The sequence below is a fragment of the Mus musculus genome, chromosome 17 (genome assembly GCF_000001635.26).
Source record: "Mus musculus strain C57BL/6J chromosome 17, GRCm38.p6 C57BL/6J".
Taxonomy (NCBI): domain Eukaryota; kingdom Metazoa; phylum Chordata; class Mammalia; order Rodentia; family Muridae; genus Mus; species Mus musculus.
The window spans coordinates 57,060,002-57,079,169 of NC_000083.6; the positions used below are offsets into that span (position 1 = coordinate 57,060,002).

A 19,168-nucleotide genomic window follows, 5' to 3' on the forward strand; every position below is an offset into this window, starting at 1 on the left:
TCTTAGTACTCTGCTTGCCTCAGTTTACCCTTTTTTCCTTAAATGGTTTTGGTAGGGAATTGTCAGGAATTGGATTCGTAATCTTGTTCATTTACACCTTCCTCTCTAACGGATCACTTATCAGAAATTCAAGTTTTTGCTTCTCCCAGGTCTACGCAAAGAATTCTGAACCAGTTTAAAAGCTTCTTTCGCCCGCCTGCTCTAGTTAGATTCCCCAGTCGATGATAGAAACAGCAGATCAACAAAGAGGTGTGGGCTCCCTCCCCAACACTTCATTCCGCCCGCGCGCCTCCTTTTCTTGGTGACACTCGGAGAGAGAAACGCAAGGTCAACGAGCGGCGCGGCTGCAAAGTTAAATCCTTATTGGTCAATGCGCCCTAGCTGCGGCGGTCCGCTCTACCTAGGCGGGGCTTCCCGGTTGACCCGCCGCGGCCTCCTGTCCCGCAGCTCGCAGCCCGCTAGGCATTCTTAAAGGGGCCGCGCCCCAATTCAGACTCTCTGAAGGCTGCTCTTTGCAGACCTGCCTGGAAAGGGAGTCGCGGACCAGTATCTCCCGCGCCACTAAAGATAACGATCAGGAGGAGGGGCTCTGGAGGCGGGGCCTCAGCCGGCGGCTGTGGTTGCACCTGCTGAAGTCCCGCCCACAAGTTTCGGGTGCAGTTTTTCGTCTCACCGTCAGGGGGAAGGGCGTCCGTCTGACCGCGAATAATAAATAAGAGCTCACATTGAGTGCGTTGCGCATGCCAGAGCCCTTCACTCGCTGCTCAGTAACGAACCTACCCCAAACCCTGTGAGGTAGGTAGGTGACACTAGCTTTTCCCACGCTACAGTGGAGAAATCAAAAGCTTCAAATCTTAGTCTGGATTCCCATTTAGGGCCAGAGCAGAGATTTAAACAGAGTTTAAACCACCACTCCCAGGAAGGGACGACGCCTCATTTATTTATTTATTTATTTATTTATTTTTCTTGTTCAAAGACACAGTCTCTCTATGTAGCCACGGAATTTACTATGTAGACCGGGCTGATCTGGACCTCACAGAGCTCCACCTGGGATCTAAGGCGTATGCTACACTACAATGGGTGTTGTATATAGCCTTGTATGTGCTAGATAAACTAGCCACAGAACTCCAGCTGCAGCTCTATGGCTATTGTTGTTATTGTCCTTTTGAGCCAAGGTCTCTGTAGCCTCGCTGGCCTTGAATGTGCAGCAGTTCGCCTGCTTCGGAATCCCAGTTGCTGGGACGGCAATCACGTGCCATCATATCCGGTGCATGACCACCTTTTACCCAAAGATACATCCAGAGGTCATGCGGTCCCCACCCAAGCTGTGCCCATACATCTGTGGTGAACAGGTGAAAGTCCCACCCACTCCCTCTACCAGCTACCAGATGTTTCCATGCATAAGAGTTTCTGTGTGGGTGCCGTGGGACATCACTACTTCTGCGCAGACGCCCCAAATCCATGCTTCCTCACAGACACTTCCCTGGCAGGTGGACCTCATACGGATGTTCTTCAGTGTGGACATAAGGCCTTCCGTTAAGCTGGGCGAGATTCTGCACAGATCTTTGTCCGGTTTTTTTTTTTTTTTTTTTTTTTTTTAATACCGCACGGGTTTAATCTAAGCAGGTGTTCTGATTACACTCTGACTACAAGCCTACATGTATCTTTCTACAAAACTAGTCCTGTACAGGTTGGTTGATTTTTTTGGTTATGGGATGAAAATGGAACCCAGGGGTCTCAGGCATGCTAAGGAGGAATTCATGGCTGAGTAAGGGGCGATCCAATCACTAAGACATTCTTGGAAGGCGACCTTCACTAGGCCATTTAAGGCAGGGGTTCTGGCCCCGAGCCACGCTCCCAGCCCCTTTTACTTTTGAAATAGGGTTTATTCAGGCTGGCTTTGAACTTGGGGTCCTCCTGCCTCAGCCTCCAGAATACATTTAGAATACAGGTTAGCATTCCCAGGTCTGACTTCAGGGTGTGAGTTCTTCAGTGTTTCCCATCGGAGCCCGCCTCTTATAAGTGTGTATCTTTCTGGAGTGTCGCCACGCCCCCCGCCGGGGTATGCACCCCTGTGCTTACACCTGCTCATTTCCGCCCTCTGCGGTGCTCCGGGTCGCAATGGGGTTCCCGTTACAGGTGCTCTGGCGGCGCGGCCCCGCCCTCTTCGCCCCGCCCCTCTCAGCCAGGCTCAGGTGCACAAGCCGGAAGTGCGCTCTTTGCCCAGGTGGGTGACTAAACTTTCCGGGTCACGTGAGCGGGCGGGGCGGGTGGGATCTGGAGCGACCGGGTGAAGGACGGAGACTCGGGGTTCCAGCTGGGAACCCGGGATTGGGAACCTGAGCGAAGTCCCTCTCAGACGCTGGAGTCAGGTAGGGAGGCAGGGCGCGCAGCCTGTCCTGTCCCCACCTCCTCCTTCCCTTTTCCTGGCCCAAGAATGCGGTCGGGGAGTTAATCTTTAATCTCTGACCCTTGGCGCCGAGGGCGGGGAGCGCACTCCAAGATTGGGTTGCCTGTCGCTGGGCCCCGAGCCTGAGTCCAGCCCCTCACCCTATGCTGCGCCCTCTCCCCCCCACCCCGGTCTGGTCCCCAGGTCCTGGGTCGCAGGTGCCCTCCTCGACCCAAGATGCGGTAGGAATTGGCGCCTTGGGGAAGTCCTGTCCTTGGCGTCACCAACTCGTCGCCTAAACTCATGGCGACCCCAGGCCTGGGGGTGCTCTTGGCGTTTGGTTTGCCGATGCTGCCCTCCGGCTGGAGCCTAACAGGTAGGTACTGTCCGGGGCAGCGCTCGGGTGGGAGGAGGGTTCCCGGGTTGAACTCAGAAGTGCCGGGCATTTGCGACCCAGAGAGGGCGACAGGTCTGAGGAATGAGCTTGGAATGCGTTTGGAGACCAAGTTTGAAAGCTTCAGGGCTGAATTTCAAATTAGTTTAGCTGACCTGCGAACTTTTTTTTTTTCCAGTTTTTTTTTCTCCAGTTTTTTTTTTTTTTTCTTTTAACGTTGCTGAGGCTCGAACCAGCGTTTTTCTGAACGCTCCGTACCCGCAGCCTAGAATTCCTGAGTCCTTAAGTCTTGTGGAATTTAGGAGCTGGGGGTTGTTGGGCAGAGCCCAGAGGTGGAGGAGGGGAGGGAGAGCCTGGGCACCTGAGTCTGCATAGTTGAGAGTCTTAAGCAGTCAGGGGGACCTGGAGGGAGCCCAGCTGACAGGGCTGGCCCTCCGTAGGTGTGGACCCAGCCAGACCTTCCCTCAGTCTCTAGTTCCAGTTTCGGGAGCCTGGGGGGTGGGGGGACCTTGTGAGTCACATACTCCTGGGAAAGGTTGAGCCCCGCCCAGGTCCTTAAGGGTTCTGGGCCGGAGTGATGGTGGAGGGGGACACGGTTCTGGAAGCCATCTATTCTAATAGGCTAACAATGGTGACTCTGGGTGGTCAGATTATTACCTGCTGGGCTGAGGGTGGCCAGAGAAACCAGCATCACACCCGAGGGTGGAGTGGGTGGCCTGGCTGTACTTGCTGCCTCAATTCCAGCTGGAGACTTTGGAAGGCGTTTTGCAAGGTCTGACTGAGTGGTGTGTAAGTGATAACTAGTGAAGAAGACCCCAGCATGGATTTTTTTTTTCTCTTTCTGTTCCACAGCACCGGACCCTTTCACAAATAGCACAACTCAACCCCCAGGTGATGAGTCCAACGGGGGCCTGGTGAGTTGGGAAGGTGTAAGAAGGAAGAGCAAGTGTGTGAGACCAGAGTAGTATGGGACAAGTGGAGAGACATTACTATTAAAAGACCATGTGCGCCGGGCGGTGGTGGCACACGCATTTAATCCCAGCACTTGGGAGGCAGAGGCAGGCGGATTTTTGAGTTCAAGGCCAGCCTGGTCTACAAAGTGAGTTCCAGGACAGCCAGGCCTATACAGAGAAAAATAAAAGGCCATGTGCTAGGCAGATGCCCTGACTTTTAAATTATTTTTTTTATTGCCTGGGCAGTGGTGGCACACGCCTTTAATCCCAGCTCTTGGGAGGCAGAAGCAGGTGGATTTCTGAGTTCAAGGCCAAGCCTGGTCTACAGGGCTACACAGAGAAACCCTGTCTCGAAAAACTATATATATATATATATATATATATATATATATATATATATACACACACACATACATACATACATACATACATACATGGTTTAGTGGTTTAGTGTAGCTCAGGCTGGCCTCAAACTTCCTCTGTAGTCAGATGACCTTGGATCTTGGATTCTGGATCCTTCTGCTGGGTTAACATGTGTCCGCTATCATGCTGGGTCTATGGGGTGCTAGAAGTCAAACCCAGAGTTTTGTGCATGCCAGGCACGCACTCTACCCACAAAGCCACGCCAGTGGGACTTCTGTGTCCCAGAAAGGTAGCAAGCCATCTCTCCATAACAGTGGACAAGAAATTGTGTCTTGCTGGGAGTGGTAACCCATACATTCCAGGAAGAGAGAGAGAGAGGCAGGTGGAGTTCAAGGCCAGCCTGTTCTACATAGTGAATTCCAGGCTAGCCAGGGCTACTATGAGATCCTGTCTCATAACCAAACACAGTGTCTTGCCTGATGGGCATGGTGATACATACATGTCACCCTAGCACTCAGGAGGCTGAGACAGGAGGATTGCCACAATTTAAGAACAGCCTGGGGTATAGATGAGACCATGTGACAATAAAAACTCTGGGTGTGGTGGCACACACCTGTAATCCCAGTACCAGCTTTGTGGAGGAGGAAGAGGAAGGGGAGGAGGAGGAAGGAAGCAAGTTTAGGATTATTCTTAGCCATATAGTAAGTTCAAGATTATAGGAGACTTTGAACAAACAACAACACAAGAGCCAGGAAAACCAAGAGAACCGTATCTGGTCAGAAGCTCGGACACTCATAGTGTGGAAGGGACAGGACAGAGGTACTGGGTACCAGTGCTCGAGGTGCTGAAGGAGGCTGTCTCTCAATTTGAAAACAGTCCAGAAACCCCACCCAGAAAGCAGACAGGGTGACAGGAGCCCTGGTGGGTGACTTAGGCAGGGTGACTCCATGCAGTTTGGTCACACCTGTCTACTCTCCCTCTTTTTACAGTCTTCAGGGGCTATTGTAGCCATCACTGTGGTCTTTTCCATTCTGGGAGTCCTCCTTATAGCAGTGGGACTGTTTCTGCTCATGCGAAAACTTCGGGAAAAGCGGCAGACAGAGGGCACCTACCGGCCCAGCAGTGAGGAGCAGGTGGGTGCCCGTGCTCCACCACCCCCCAACCTCAAGCTGCCCCCGGAGGAGCGGCTCATCTGAACACAGGGGTGTCGGCCATAGGCCATCATCACTACCAACGCCTGGGACTGCCTTGGCACGCCCTACCACACAGCAGCCACCTCGGAGACGCGCCAGCCTCCAGTGACTCAGGAGGACTTGGGTTGGGGAACTCTGGGGCATCTAGCTGGTGGGCTATGCAGCATTGCTACCTCTGCTTGGCTCTGCATGAAACTGGGGGTGCTGGGGCCAGGGGAGGCCTTACTGCCTCACCATTTACCTCATAGGACCTTGCCTCTGCTGTGTCTCCTACTGTGACTGCAGGCCCAACAAACCTCCTGTCCTTTCTTTCAGTTTTCCCACGCAGCAGCTGAGGCCCGGGCCCCCCAGGACTCCAAGGAGCCAGTGCGGGGCTGCCTGCCCATCTAGCTCCTCCCCTCCTTCCCTGTCATCCATCTTCCCTTCCTTGCTGTGTGACCCCGTGGGAAGGCAACACCCTCTTTGGGCAATCAGACTCACCCAATGCTTAAGAATAGAAGGGAAGAAAGTTCTTCAAAGACCTTGACTTTGAAGGCAAGCAGGATGGGACTGCTCACTTTTTATATATTTATATGAAATTGATAGGGACAATAAAGGTTTTTTGTTTTTGTGGTATGAGAAAAAAGATTTTAGCTGTAAGCTCTTTGGGGTCCTAATGGGCTGGAAGTTGGGGTAAGAGCCTTCAGATGAACCTTAAAGATGCTTAGAGGTCACTTGGAGTGGTGGATGAGGTAGGTTTCAGAAAGCCCCAGATACATTTATCAAGGAAAAGAAATTCAGCTTTATTGAGAGTTGGGAACCCCTCACACTCCTTATCTTAGTTTTCGAAACACTTCTTCAGATCAGCAACTCGAGGTTGCTTGTCCTGTGGCCTTTGCTGCGTGCTTACATGAGAGACATAAGTGGGGGCTCCCAGCTCCTCGAGGGGTTGTACACAAGCCTGGCCCAGGAGGACCTGGGGAGGCTGGTTTCTGGGGTTCTCTGCAGAATGAGAGCATGAGGGAGACGAAATGGATTGTAATCTTTGGACAGCATCAGAGTTGGGCTCTGTGGAGACAAGAAGCTGGGGGCTTTCTGGAGGACTGTGCCTAGTGGGGACTCTGAGGAGCTTGGGGCAGGGGCTTTGTGAGGGTCTAGGATCCAGCTTGCTGAGAGAGGGCCCGGGGTCCCCTTGGCTTGGGGGGCTCTGCTGAAATGGCTGAGAACAGGAGTTCTTTGAGTAGCTTACAACCTCTGAAAATGGGGTGTCTTGCAGAAGTGACAGGTCACCAGGTAGGGACCAAGGCTGAGGATCCTGGGATCTCTTGTCTTCTTCCAGTTGCCATGGTAACCCCACTGGGATGTCAGGCTGGGCAGAGCAGGATGGAAGGTATGGTTGATGTCAGAAAGGGGAAGACACTGACAGGTGGGGAGGGGGTAGCAGAGAGGAAGTTCTCACCAGGCTGGAGCAGCTCTCTGACGCCGCCCCTCGCTGACAGCAGTCTAAGCTCTGGCTGGCCCTCTGCAGGTCGCCACTCTTGGTTTCCACGTTCAGGCTGTCTAGAATCTCACTCAGTAGATCCAGCTCTTCTCCAGACCCCAGAAAGCTGCCATCTAGAGTATCTTCTGCCCAGGGGTTCTGAGTGTCCCCAGGGCTCAAGGTGGGGCTCCTGGATTGAGGATTGACATCCTGGGCTTTGTCTCCGGAGTCTAGAAGACACCCCTCATCAGTTGTGATCCTTGCACCTCTCAACTTTGATCTGCTTCAATTCTTACCTCTCCCGCAGGGGTTCGGAAGGTCCCTCTTCAGTCTTGAGTCTCCTGCTGGGGCGGAGGGGCCTGTTCTGAAAAAGATAAGAGAGGAAGAAATGGGAGGAGCCCCAGGAGCTTTTGAATCCAGGGCTAGGGCTTTCCAGCTTGAATTGGAAAGTGCATTGGACATGCCACTGTATTCGAGCCTGAGGCAGGAGGATTGTTTGCAAGTTCAAGTCCTGGATGATTCCTCTAAAAACAAAACAAAGGCTGGGGTGGATCTCTGAGTTGTAGACCAGTTTGGTCTAAAATACAAAAAAGCCCCAAGGGGGTTGGGAGAGTGTAACTGGGTTAGTACAGGTCTTGCCTCTCGTGCACAGGGCCCTGGGTTTAATCCCCAGCACCATTTAAGCTGGGTATGGTGGATCAGGAGTTCAAACCCATCTTTGGCTGTATAGTGAGTGAACTACATGTGAACTTCCACAAAGGGAGATAGTTTGGTGAACACTGGGGACAGGTGCAGGATTCGGGAAGGATCTGATGTGTGGTGGACGGTGGGCATCCTCACCTGTCCAAAGTGCTGGCTAATAGGCAGGCGCTGTTGCAGACGATCAGAGCGGCTGGTGAGGCTTGGGGTTCTCAGGGAGCCCCCCCTCTGCAGGCCAGAGTCTCCATCCTGTGAAGGGATGCATGTGTGGGCTGGGGTCCCACCTCCACTCCCCTGAAATATCTGTGGATGAGGAATTCACCTTGGGCGGTCTTACCTTAATCGTGAGCAGGTTCTGCATACCCTTCAAGCCACTCTTTGCCTAGGTGATGACCCGACACAGTATCAGACACAAGTGTTTTCTAACCCCATTCCACCTTTGTATCTTCCAAGCTATGTTTATACCTTTGATGCACAATATTCCTGGAGGGAGTCACCCTGCCATAAACCAAAGGTTTGACCACTGTATATAGGATTAAAATCAAATGGACAGATCTGAAATGTAAAGGCTGGTCTGAAAGAATATTTGAGCTCCAGACCTCCTTCTCCCCCCACTCCCAAATCAAGAATGGAAGCTAAGTAACAAAAGGTAATTGATGGATCTTGGCTGTCAGAGTTTGTGTGTGTGTTTAATTTTATTTATGTATTTGTTTGGGGGAGAGGGAACATTCGTCATGGCACTGGTGTGGGGGGCAGAGTACAACGTGGGGAGTCAATTCTCATGCAGATTCTAGGGATCAAAATCTTGTCAAGTTTGACAGCAAGAATCTTCTTTTGAGTCAGGGTTTCTCTGTAGCCCTGGCTGTCCTGGAACTCACTCTGTAGACCAGACTGGCCTCGAACTCAGAAATCCACCTGCCTCTGCCTCCCGAGTGCTGGGATTAAAGGCGTGTGCCACCACTGCCCGGTTTAGCAAGAAACATCTTGTGTTTGCAGTGATTGCTGCTCCCATCTCTGTAGTGACACTTCTGGAACGTTGGTTTCTTTAAAACCACAGAAATATAAGTGTTTTCATTTTAATCCCAGGTGTGGGGATATGAGGCTGACCATGATTTGCCTTGTGCTCTAGTGGAGGCATGCCAGCTGCAGATAGGTTCTGTGAGTGTGTGTAATTCTGGGAGCTTTGCAGAGGTTATATATAAATGCTAGGGGCCTGAGAGGCAGGGGTTGGTGGTCATTCAGCGGGGTTGGGGTAGGGTGGGTTGGTTACAGTTTGTAAGTAGTCATTCTCCAAGGGGGAAAAAAAAACAAAAGGAAAGAAATTAGATTCAAGAATCTTTCTCTCTTCCCTTTACCCTTTCTCTCTTGTCTAGTGGTAGGGGGTGAAACCTGGGGTAGAATAAAGGGTGTGGAAAAGATCCCACAAAGTAGCAAAGACCAGTTATACGTATCAGGTTGGTCACAACTGCCATAATGTACATACAGTTCTGGGGGATCCAATACCCTCTTCTGACCTCTACAAACATGGTGCCTATACAAGCAGGCCAGTAGGCACATCCACTCATACAACATACAGATACACACAGGCACACACAAACACACTAAAAAGAGAAAATGGCAGGGCGGTGGTGGCGCACGCCTTTAATCCCAGCACTTGGGAGGCAGAGGCAGGCGGATTTCTGAGTTCGAGGCCAGTCTGGTCTACAGAGTGAGTTCCAGGACAGCCAGAGCTACACAGAGAAACCCTGTCTGGAAAAACAAAAAACAAACAAACAAAAAAAAAAAAAACGAAAAACAAAAAAACAAAGAAAAAGCAAAACCAACCAACCAACCAAATATATATATATAAGAAAATGGCAAATGAAAATAGCATAGAAAAAGTTGTTAATATTTTAAGTGGATATTTAATGCCTGTTGTGAATACTCAAGACATAATCTCTGTGAGAGAAGGATCAGTCAGTTAAATTCCTTCCTTCCACCTTAGAGCTGGGAGAGGACGATCCCTGAGCACTGGCCAACCAGGCTAGCCTAGTTAGGGAGTTTCAAAGGACTTTGGGTGAAGGTGATTTTGCCAAGCCTGACAACTTGAGTTCGTTTGATTTCCATGTTTGGGACACACGTGGTTGAAGACACAACCAACTTTTTTGTTGTTTTTCAAGACAGGTTTCTGTGTGTAGCCCTGGCTGTCCCGGAACTCACTCCGTAGACCAGGCTGGAAATCTGCCTGCACTGCCTCCTAAGTGCTGGGATTAAAGACATGAACAACCAACTTCTATAAGTTGTCATCTGACCTCCACACATGCACTGTGGCGCAAACACATAACTAAAACAAATAAATGTATTTCCCTCTCCCGAAACCCTCCAAAGTTACTGCATATGGTGCGGAACAATTCCAACGTTCAGGAGGCAGAGGCAGGTGCATTTCTGAGTTCAAAACCAACCAACCAGGGCCACATACAAAGCCTGCCTCTCTCAAAAACAAAACAAAACAAAAAACCCCAAGGTGGATAGTACATAGCAATGCCAATCCCTGGCTTCTGCATGCACAGGCACACATGTGCACACATGTGCATATAACACAGACTCGCCCTATGTCCCTTTCCTGTGGTCACTCCAGCCACTGTGAGCCACAGGGTTCCAGTCTCACCGTTCAGTACTCACCGATCGGTACATGTTCCTGACAGCTGGTTGGGTTTTTGTCTTCATTGAATGCAGAAGGGCATCGCTACCTTTCTGTAAGGGGTTGCGTGAAAAGACACCAAATAAGAGAAACTTGGGCCCCTGAGGTTGCCAGGTCCGGACTCCACACCTTACTTCCCACCTCAGGTTGCCTTCTGCTGGGCAGCCTCCTTCCTCTCTGTGCCTCCAGTTTTAACCAAGCCCCTTCTCGGGGGCTGTGGTAAATGGTGAGGTGATGAAGTTGGTTATAAACAGGAACAGGGATTGCTTTTATTACCTTAAGACTATCTACCCAGAGCTGGTAAGACCGAAGGGTGCCTGGGAGGAAGGGAGAGAGTTGTGGTTACTAAGGCAGGCCTAAGCTTGGGGAACCGACCGGGTGAGAGCCTTGGGGCTCACCTGAGGAAGCTCCGCGGCAGGCAATGATCTCTTGCTCAAATTGGTCTGAGAAGCCTTCCCCAGCATTGAGTTTTTCCAGTCGGGATTCGATGAACTTGGGGTAGAGAGAGAAGGTCGGACTCAAGTACTTGCTGCTGTTCCCTAAAGACTTAGAAGTCAGCCTTGCCAGGCGGGCCCCCCCACCCCCCCAAATCAGGAAATCATTCTAGAAACCAGGCATCCAATTTGGCCCTACCCCCAGGGACCCGCAGCCCATCCTTTGTCTCATTTTAGGCCCCGCCCCCAAGGACTAGCCGCCTGTCCCTTATTCTTCATCTTAGGCCCCGCCCCCAGGGACTAGCCGCCTATCCCTTATTCTTCATTTTAGGCCCCGCCCCCAGTGCGCTCACCTGCTTGAACAGCTGCAAGTGTACCGCCTTTTTGTGGAATGCCTGCAGGGGTGCCCCGGGCTTCTGAGCCAAAAAAGCTTCCTCACTGAAGGTCACTGGCTGACCCTGGAAGAAGGATTCCTTCCGGAGTTCCCTGGGGGCTCTCCTTTCTCCTATCATCTTTCTTCCAACTTCATAGCTACCCAGCAAGCACTAATTCGGTGCCTACTGTGTACCTGATCCTGTGCAGGACCTCATGGAACAGCTCATCCTCATCTATAATGTGGCTGTCAGTATTAAATAATGTTGATAGTGTCAGCGGTTGCTGTAGGGAGATTGCTGCTGGTTACATAATAAGCTCGAGGGCAGCCTGGGCTACAAAGAGCCAGTCTCAAGAAAAAAGAATCAGGGGGTTCAGACTCAAAACACATTATTTATCATCATCATCATCATCATCATCATCATTATTATTATTATCATTATTATTATTATTATTATTATTATTATGGTTTTTCGAGACAAGGTTTCTCTGCGTAGCCTTGGCTGTCCTGGAACTCACTCTGTAGAGCAGGTTGGCCTCTGCCACCACTGCCTGGCCCACTAGGTGGTCTCTATGTTGTAATTTATCCCTGAGAGGCCTGTCCCTAGACATCTCTCCTCCTCCATCTACTCACCGGGATGCAGACAAGGGCATCACGGTACCCTCCAAAGAGCAGGGCCTGCACTTTGAGGAAGAGACGGGACACCCCTTCCCCAGGGCTCAGGGCAACCTTCCTTAGCCGAAGCCTCAGCAGGGATACCTGAGGACACAGGGGAGACCCCGAGTTGGGCAGAGTTGGAGGCTCCATCTTGAGGAGCAAGGGTGGGAGGTGGGAGGTGATGGCACTGACCACATCCGGCGGCAGAGCTTGCACATCGTCAAAGGGTGTCTCCAGGGTGTTAGAGTCTGCATTCAACACCACAACATCTTCCAGCGCTTTTTCTCGGACTCTCTGCAGGAGACAAACATGAGCCCCATACAGAGGCAGGACTCTGAGTAACTGGAGGGAGAGGGCATCCCCCCCCCCCCCCCCCCCCCCCGGCTCCAGCCTTGGGGTATTTCAGCGTTTACCTCTGCGAGACTGCCATGGACTCCTATGAGGTAGGGCATGGGCGCACTGTGGAGAGGACACAGACTGGAGAGGCAGATGCATATCTCAAACCCTCAAGCCTTTCAACTCTGCCTGCTTTATGTAGCCCAGGCTACCCTGGGACTCTTGATTTTCTTTTTTGACTTTTTCTGATAGGGACTCATTGTAGACCAGGCTGGCCTGGGACATAAAGAGAGCCTCCAGCCTTTTGTCTCACACGTGCTAAGATTGCTAAGATTAAAGGCTAGCAACTCTCCAGGCTTTCCCGTTGCCTGCCCTTCCTCATTCCCCACCTCCGCTTTTCTCACCAGCAGTAGTCCAGTAGGTGTGGGGGTAGAGTGGGGATCAGAACGTGCTCCCAGCGCATGGGGTAGAGCAGGGCACAGGATGCGTGAACACAGGCTGTCAGCTGGGGAGTGAGAAGGACAGGCGTAGTGGGTTCAGACTCCTCGCCTCAGGGTCCGGAATTGCTGAGAGGGGCAATGAGCTGGGCGCTTAGACCTCCCTGATCGGTCTCCTCCGTCCATTGCTGGGGAACTGGGTGGCATTCAGACCCCCATAGGAAGGAAGTGGAGACCAGGATTTTGGCCAGTTACAGCTCCATGTGCTCAGATAAAAAATAACTCTGAGCTTTGTGTGGTGGCTCTGATCTGTAACCCCAGCACTCCGGAGGCAGAGGCAGGCAGATCTCTGAGTTCAAGGCCAGCCTGGTCTACAGAGTGAGTTCCAGGACAGGCAGGGCAACACAGAGAAACCCTGTCTTGAAGCCACACCAAACCAAACCAAAACCAAAAATGCCAACCACACAGAAACACACTTGAGTAACAGGAGAGATCGCTCATTGGCTGCTCTTGTACAGGTTCTGGGTTCAGCTTTAAGCAACAACATGGTGGCTCACAGCTCCTCAAACTCTAGCTCCAGGGGATCTTTTCTTTGGGCACCCACATATAGATAGACACATTTAGAAAAACTTTATACCACGTGACACAAAAGTGGAGCTAGAAATTAAAAAAAATAAAATTGCGTTTATTTATTTGTGAGTGAGTTTGCGTGTGTGTATGCTCGCTTGTGCAGATTTGAAGAACAACATGTAGGAGTTGGGGCTGACTTTCCACCTGGATATTGAACTGAGCTCCTCAAAATTTGGCTATAGGTACCTTGGTTCACTGAGCATCTCATTGGCCCTAGAATCTTTTAAAATGTATTTTCCTTTATCTATCTATCTATCTATCTATCTATCTATCTATCTATCTATCTATCTATCTACCTACCTACCTACCTACCTATCTATCTATCTATCTATCTATCTATCTATCAATCATTCATTCACTGAGAACTGGTGGGTCTTATGTATCAAGCTGGCCTCAAACTAGGTATCTCAGGGTGACCTTCCTGAATTTCTGATCCTGCCTTAGGCTGTCAGTGCTGGGATTCCAGGTGTGCATCGCCAATATGTTTGCCAGGGCCTGGTTTATGCCAGCTTGGGAATGGAACCAGGGCCTCATGCTTGCTAGGCGAGTGCTCTACTCATTGAGCTAAGTCCCCGGCTGGAAAGTTTAATCTTCTCTTCCAGAGGGGCAGAGCTAGACCAGGTTTGGTCCTCAGTGGTCGGGCCTGTACTAGATTGTGCTACCAATAAACTGGAGCCATTGTGCAACCTCCTCAGATTGTTCTGACAGGGGTGGGACTGAGCAAAAAAAGGGTTTAATTGTGTCCCTTCCCCGGGAGAAGTGGTCCCGCCTCACAGTGCTGAGCTTGCTGGCAGTGAGCAAGACCCTCCTCTCAGCTAGCAGCGCTGCGAAGAGCCCCACGATGTTCTCATCTGTCACAGCGACCACCAGCTCAGTGAGGTTCCTCTGAGGGATAGAGAGGCACAGTGGCTGGGGGTGGGGCAGGTAGCTAAGGTTTGCTGTCCCACCCACCTTTTGTAGTTCCTCCTTACTCACATTCTCAGGAATAGATGGCAGGCTGGCGGCATCCGGAGCCACAAAACAAGAAAGCTAGTGGGGAGAAGGGGGGCGGTTCAGTCTGTGTGAGTGGCAGTGACCTCTGCTATGGCCTGAGGGACCTCAGCTCTACTACTCACCAGCTTGCTATTCCCCAGGGCAGGAGGCAAGATTCCACATTCACTCCGGACAGTGATGCTGCTGTCCTGTGGGACGAGAGTAACTGTGTGGTTTCCCAGGTTGGCTCGAAGCCTTCATGGCCAACCAGAAGCCAGCGCCAAAGACCTGGGAGCTACTCACCATCTCTGATCTTCCTGAAAACCGGGGTCCAAGAAGTGGGTGTTGCTGTAGGTTTTGTAGGAGTTCTTCAGCCTCGGCGACCTGAGGAACTCGGAAGGAGTTAGTACTGGAGGGACCATTTGGGATTCTGAGGGTCTCCCTCTGAATGAGGTGAGACCTGGCACACTAGAGAGGTGATGGAAAGGCTGGGGTGGGGACTGAAGGTGGGGCTGCTCTCACTTGGTTCTGGGCTAGAAGGTCCCCCACGTTATTGAGAATCTTGTAGAACACTTCAAACCAGGGAAAGTGGCTGGAGAGAGAGAAGGGGAAGGGTCACAGTCTAGAAAGTACTTCTAAGGGATTTGATACTTTTACACATTTATTGTTTGAGAACTTTGTGCATGCCGACTATGTGTTTTCATGTATGCATACTATATGTTTTGATCAAATCTATCTCCATATCCACTACTTCAACCCCCCCTCCCCCCGCCTCCCCAACTTTCCTCTTTCAATTTCATGTGTTGTTTTCTAAAACCTACTGAATCAGCCAGGTGTAGTGGTGCATGCCTTTGATCCCTAGCTCTCAGGAGGACAGAGGTAGGAGGATCTATCTGTTGGAGTTTGAGGCCAGTCTGTTCTATATAATAGTTTCAGGCCAGCCAGGGCTACTTAGTGAGACCCTGTCTTACCCCCCTGCCCGAGGACCCCCCCAGAAGCCCCGCTTTTGGGCACCACTTGGTGCTGTCTGTAAGTACATGGCTCAGGAGCCTGGCAAACCTCTGAAGAGACCCAGTGTACCCCCACCCCAGCAGCCATCAGTTGCTAACAGCTCCACAGTTAGCCATGCTGGGATTTTGTTTGGCTTGATGTTGGGCAGGTTGTGAGCATCCCTGTTTCTGTCATGTCCAGGGGATACTGTTTCATTCTGAACTTCTAACTCTTATAGTCTCTCTGTCTCACCACTTCCAAGATGCTCTGTCAGCCTCGAGTAGAGGGAGACACATTCATCCTCTAACCCCCTGCACTTGGGATCAGTTGTGAGTCTTTGTATCCATTGTGAGGCCTAGTGTTTGTTCCTGTCTGTTCCTGCTTGGTTTGAGGCCCCATATCACCCACCTGAGGATACAGAGACAACTCCGTGCACCAGCTCGCAGGCGGCAGAAGCCAAATCTACGGTTGCCCACCAGGTCAGTGAGGGCAAAGGTGAAATGCTGAACAGCAGGGCTGGGTGGCTCCCTGGAGGGGAAAAGACTCCGGTGGAGACTGGACATCTAGTTTCTGACTTCCTTGCTCACCCCTAAGGTGGCCTGTGAATGCAGGGTTTTTTGTTTTTGTTTTGTTTTGGTTTTGGTGGTGGCTTGTATGAGAGCAGTATTTTGTGGGCTCTTGGGAGTCAGGAACCCTGAATCCTGGAGCCTGGTTTCATAGCTCCACCACCAAGGTGTGTGCTTTGCAAGACAGATGACCGGAGTTCCAGTCCACAGACCCATTTTTGAGAAAAAAGAAAATCTGGAGGCCAGGGAAGGCAGCTCATCAGGAAAATGTGCTTGCCATGTAAGCCCATGTAAGCCCATGTAAGCCCATGTAAGCCCAGTGTGGCTTCAGTCTCTGGAGACCCTTATGGTAGAAGAAGAGAACCAACACCACAAAGTTATCTTTTGACCCTGGACACATAACAAATACAATAGAATAAAATTAAATCTGGCCCCAGAGCCAGGGTGGTAAAATCTTCAAAGCCCTGGGGCTGGATGGCCATGGCGTAAAGCCTCCTTGGAGACCTCCAAGCCAGTAAGAGACCCTGCCTCAAAACAAAAACAAAAACAAAAAACAAACAAACAAACAAAAAAAAACCAAGGTGAGTGTGTATAGAGACCAGCGAGTTGGCTCAGTGGTTAGAACACTAGCTGCTCTCACAGGGGACCCAAGTTTGGCTCCCAGCATCTACACCATGGCTCACGATGCATGTAACTCCAAGTTCCGGGGGAACTGATACCCTCTTTTGACCTCCCTAGGCACTAGGTATGCAGGTATATGTGCACATGTGCAGGTAGAACATCCATACACGGGAAAGAAATCTAAAACAAAACCAAACTAAACCAATGTAGAGCTGGTAAGATGGCTCACGTAACACCAGAAAAAGGTGGATGGTTTCTGGAAAATGACACTTGAGGTCTGCCTCTGGCCGCCACGTGCAGCTGCTCACCCATGAACACACACACTCACACTCACACTCATAAACTCTGAGTCCTCGTGGAGGGGTCACCTAGCTTCCTTTGCCCTTCAGTTCTTGGGTCTTTGGGTCCCTGTGCCCCTGTGCCTATAATTCTTCAGTTGTTAAGGTCCTGCTTTGGGTCCCAAAGAGTGTGTGTGCCCACCTCTCTGCCCCCTCCATACCTTTCTATGTCGAAGGGGAAACAGAACCTGGGCACCATCTGCATGGCTTCCTAGAGAGGGAGGAAGCATCAGTACACCAGTCCTCTTGGCCTTGCCCCTCAGTTCAGGGTTCAAGGCCCATGGCCCCCTCCCTCTGCTGGACCAGCCCTGGGATGCCTTCGGAATACCTACCTGCTCCTGGAAGTCTGGAGGGAACTGCCGCAGGATGGGGGGATCTGTAGGGAGGGCCAGCTGCTGAGCTTGCGGCCTCACACCCTCCCTCCCATCTCTCCAGCCCCAGGTCTCCTAACTTACCCTCTTCCAGGGAGTTGGGGCAGCCAGCTTCAAAGAACCAGTCAAACATGGCAGGGGGATGCCTTCTGTGGACCGTGAGGGGGCTTTAGCTTGTGTGTGTTCTGAGTCTGTATCTGTGTGCTTCTGTTTTCCTGTTCCCTGTCTCGTGTGTAACTAGGTGTGTTGGTGTGGGCCCCCTGAGGGGTGGAGCCAGGTGTGAATGCTGCTGAAGTACGGGGTCAGAGAAGAGAAGGAAAAAGAGAGAAAGCCATGGTGGCTGTACCCTTAACCCCCAGGCAAAGGCAGGTAGATCTCTGTGAGTTCAAGGCTTGCTTGATCTACATAGGAGTTCCAGGCTAGTCAGAACTACATACTGAGACCCTGTTTCTAAAGAGAGGGCTAGAGACAGAGAGGAGAGAGAAGGCAGGGGGAGACAGACAGACCAAGAGAGAGAGAGAGAGAGAGAGAGAGACAGAGAGAGACAGAGAGAGACAGAGAGAGACAGAGAGAGACAGAGACAGAGACACAGAGAGACACAGAGACACAGAGAGACACAGAGACACAGAGAGACACAGAGAGACACAGACACAGAGAGACACAGAAACAGAGAGACAGAGAGTTAGGGAGGGAGGAAGAGAGAGAAACAGAGACAGAGACAGAGACAGAGAAAAGGTAGCAAGAGGAGTCAGAGATAAAGGCATGCCTGTGACAGTGTGTCTGCCTGTAACAAGCACTTGGATAAAAAGAACATACTTATGATTCTTTCTGGTGCCTGTCTCTTGAATCTGTGGGGTAGAACGGCAGAGTCTCAGGTGTGTATCATGTGAGTCCTATCTCTTCTTTCCCTGTGCCTTTGAGCATATTTATGGCTTGTCCTTGTGTCTCTGGGAGATTTTTGTGCGGCCCACACTCAGCAGAGAAAGAAGAGCAAGGTGTCTTGGCACTGAACTGCAAGCCCCACAGCCTGCTCTTCCCTGCTGTCTACTGCATCTAGCAGAAGATGCTGAGGCCTTAGCTTTCAGAAACCAAGGGAAGTGTCTGTCTTGCTGATACCATATCCCATCTGGTTACACACACCACCCTGACATGAGCACCTGAAGCATCTCATTGTTGTACGGACACAGACACCCATGAGTCCCCCACTAAGGTTGACAGACAGTTTCCCACCATACCCTTCACACCTTACCACTGACTATCCCCTCCTGGAAATCACCTTCCTAAAAACCCCACCCTTACTGGAGCGTCATACTCCTAAAGTCCCTGGTTTCATTACACAGATCTAGAGCCAGGAAAATTGAAGAGAATGGCCTGATCAGGTCCCTAGAAGCCCCTCTGGTCAGTGGGTAGCTGTGCTTCCTGGGCCCTCCCCTGCTGTAGCCCCAGTTTTTTTGTTTTTTGCCCTCCCCCAACCCCACCCCGGCTCAGGTCTGGCAATCTCGCTGCACAGGATGGAGGGAAGACAGCTCTTACGTCTCTGTGGATCCCATGGTCTCTGCAGGGCTGGCCCAGCTGGGCCCTTTCCCCTAGTGCTTCTGGGGCTGGGGGAGCCTGTGTTTGCTTGGGGCTGGGCCCCTGATCTGCTCAGTTTCCTGTGTGGCTGAGAGAGGAAGTTTAACAGGGTGACGTCCCAGCCAAAGGAGGCCCCCGCCCCCACCCTCTGTGAGGAACTCAGGCGTCCTGGCTTCACAGCCTAGGTGGGGACAGGGTCTATGGGAAACAGGGCCAGGTTGGGAAGTCTAGCTTCACCCTTATGGTCCCCATGGCCACACCCAGGCCCTTTCTTTCTGAGTCCCCTGGGTATTGAAAGCCTGTGAAGATCACCCCCATCATTTCCCTGTGTTGCTTCTTGGTTTCATTTACAAGGGGCAGCTGCACTGAAGAGCAAAAGAGGCTGACAGAGGTTGATCGCTGGAGTCACACAGGAATCCTGATGGAAATGCAGGAGAGGCTCAGAACCCAGGTAAGGTGAGCACATGGGCACACACAGACACTCCCCCACACGCACACTGAGAGAGGTCACAGAATTGACTGAAGACAGGCAGACAGGCCCGGGTATTACCAAATTTAGGGTTCCATCTGTACCCCAAGAAGTTAGCTTCAGGGATTGGAGACATAGTTCCATAGTTAAGTGCATGTACTGCTATTGTACAGTGTGGTGGCTTGAATATGCTTGGCCCAGAGAATGGCACTATTAGGAGGTGTGGTCTTATTGGAGTAGGTGTGGCCTTGTTGAACTCCTGGAGCTGTGTC

The 19,168-nt window shown here is 51.3% G+C and overlaps 2 protein-coding genes across 23 annotated transcripts; one reads left to right on the forward strand and one right to left on the reverse strand.

Moving 5' to 3' along the window:
• The first annotated feature begins 2,199 nt into the window (after positions 1 to 2,199).
• On the forward strand, positions 2,200 to 5,917 carry Crb3 (crumbs family member 3). Of its 4 annotated transcripts, none has more exons than NM_001359814.1 (5): positions 2,200 to 2,227; positions 2,594 to 2,765; positions 3,636 to 3,697; positions 5,089 to 5,232; positions 5,608 to 5,917. In NM_001359814.1, the coding sequence occupies exons 2-5, from the start codon at positions 2,693 to 2,695 to the stop codon at positions 5,680 to 5,682; spliced, it is 354 nt and encodes a 117-aa protein (NP_001346743.1). In that variant the 5' UTR covers positions 2,200 to 2,227; positions 2,594 to 2,692; the 3' UTR covers positions 5,683 to 5,917. The 4 variants fall into 4 exon arrangements, with proteins under 4 accessions (NP_001346743.1, NP_001346742.1, NP_001334337.1 ...); NM_001347408.1 differs by lacking the exon at positions 2,200 to 2,227 and adding an exon at positions 2,230 to 2,372; NM_001359813.1 differs by having other exon boundaries at positions 5,089 to 5,917.
• Positions 5,918 to 6,049: 132 nt separating this feature from the next.
• Positions 6,050 to 18,528, reverse strand: Dennd1c (DENN/MADD domain containing 1C). Of its 19 annotated transcripts, none has more exons than XM_017317635.2 (24): positions 18,389 to 18,526; positions 17,672 to 17,703; positions 16,940 to 17,004; positions 16,817 to 16,860; positions 16,646 to 16,695; positions 15,368 to 15,487; positions 14,492 to 14,561; positions 14,273 to 14,353; positions 14,113 to 14,178; positions 13,973 to 14,026; positions 13,772 to 13,882; positions 12,335 to 12,435; positions 12,008 to 12,071; positions 11,787 to 11,888; positions 11,571 to 11,696; positions 10,918 to 11,022; positions 10,529 to 10,622; positions 10,407 to 10,447; positions 10,112 to 10,183; positions 7,788 to 7,832; positions 7,592 to 7,699; positions 7,048 to 7,115; positions 6,731 to 6,941; positions 6,050 to 6,640 (listed from the first exon to the last, which is right to left on the reverse strand). In XM_017317635.2, exons 3-24 carry the CDS (start codon positions 16,986 to 16,988, stop codon positions 6,110 to 6,112), a joined length of 2,313 nt encoding a protein of 770 aa, XP_017173124.1. In that variant the 5' UTR covers positions 16,989 to 17,004; positions 17,672 to 17,703; positions 18,389 to 18,526; the 3' UTR covers positions 6,050 to 6,109. The 19 variants fall into 19 exon arrangements, 15 of the variants coding, with proteins under 15 accessions (XP_017173124.1, XP_006524962.1, XP_030105909.1 ...); NM_153551.2 differs by lacking the exon at positions 17,672 to 17,703 and adding an exon at positions 7,916 to 7,948 and having other exon boundaries at positions 6,054 to 6,640; positions 12,008 to 12,053; positions 18,389 to 18,497; XR_003952178.1 differs by lacking the exon at positions 17,672 to 17,703 and having other exon boundaries at positions 6,731 to 6,981; positions 18,389 to 18,528.
• Between the last annotated feature and the right edge of the window lie 640 nt (positions 18,529 to 19,168).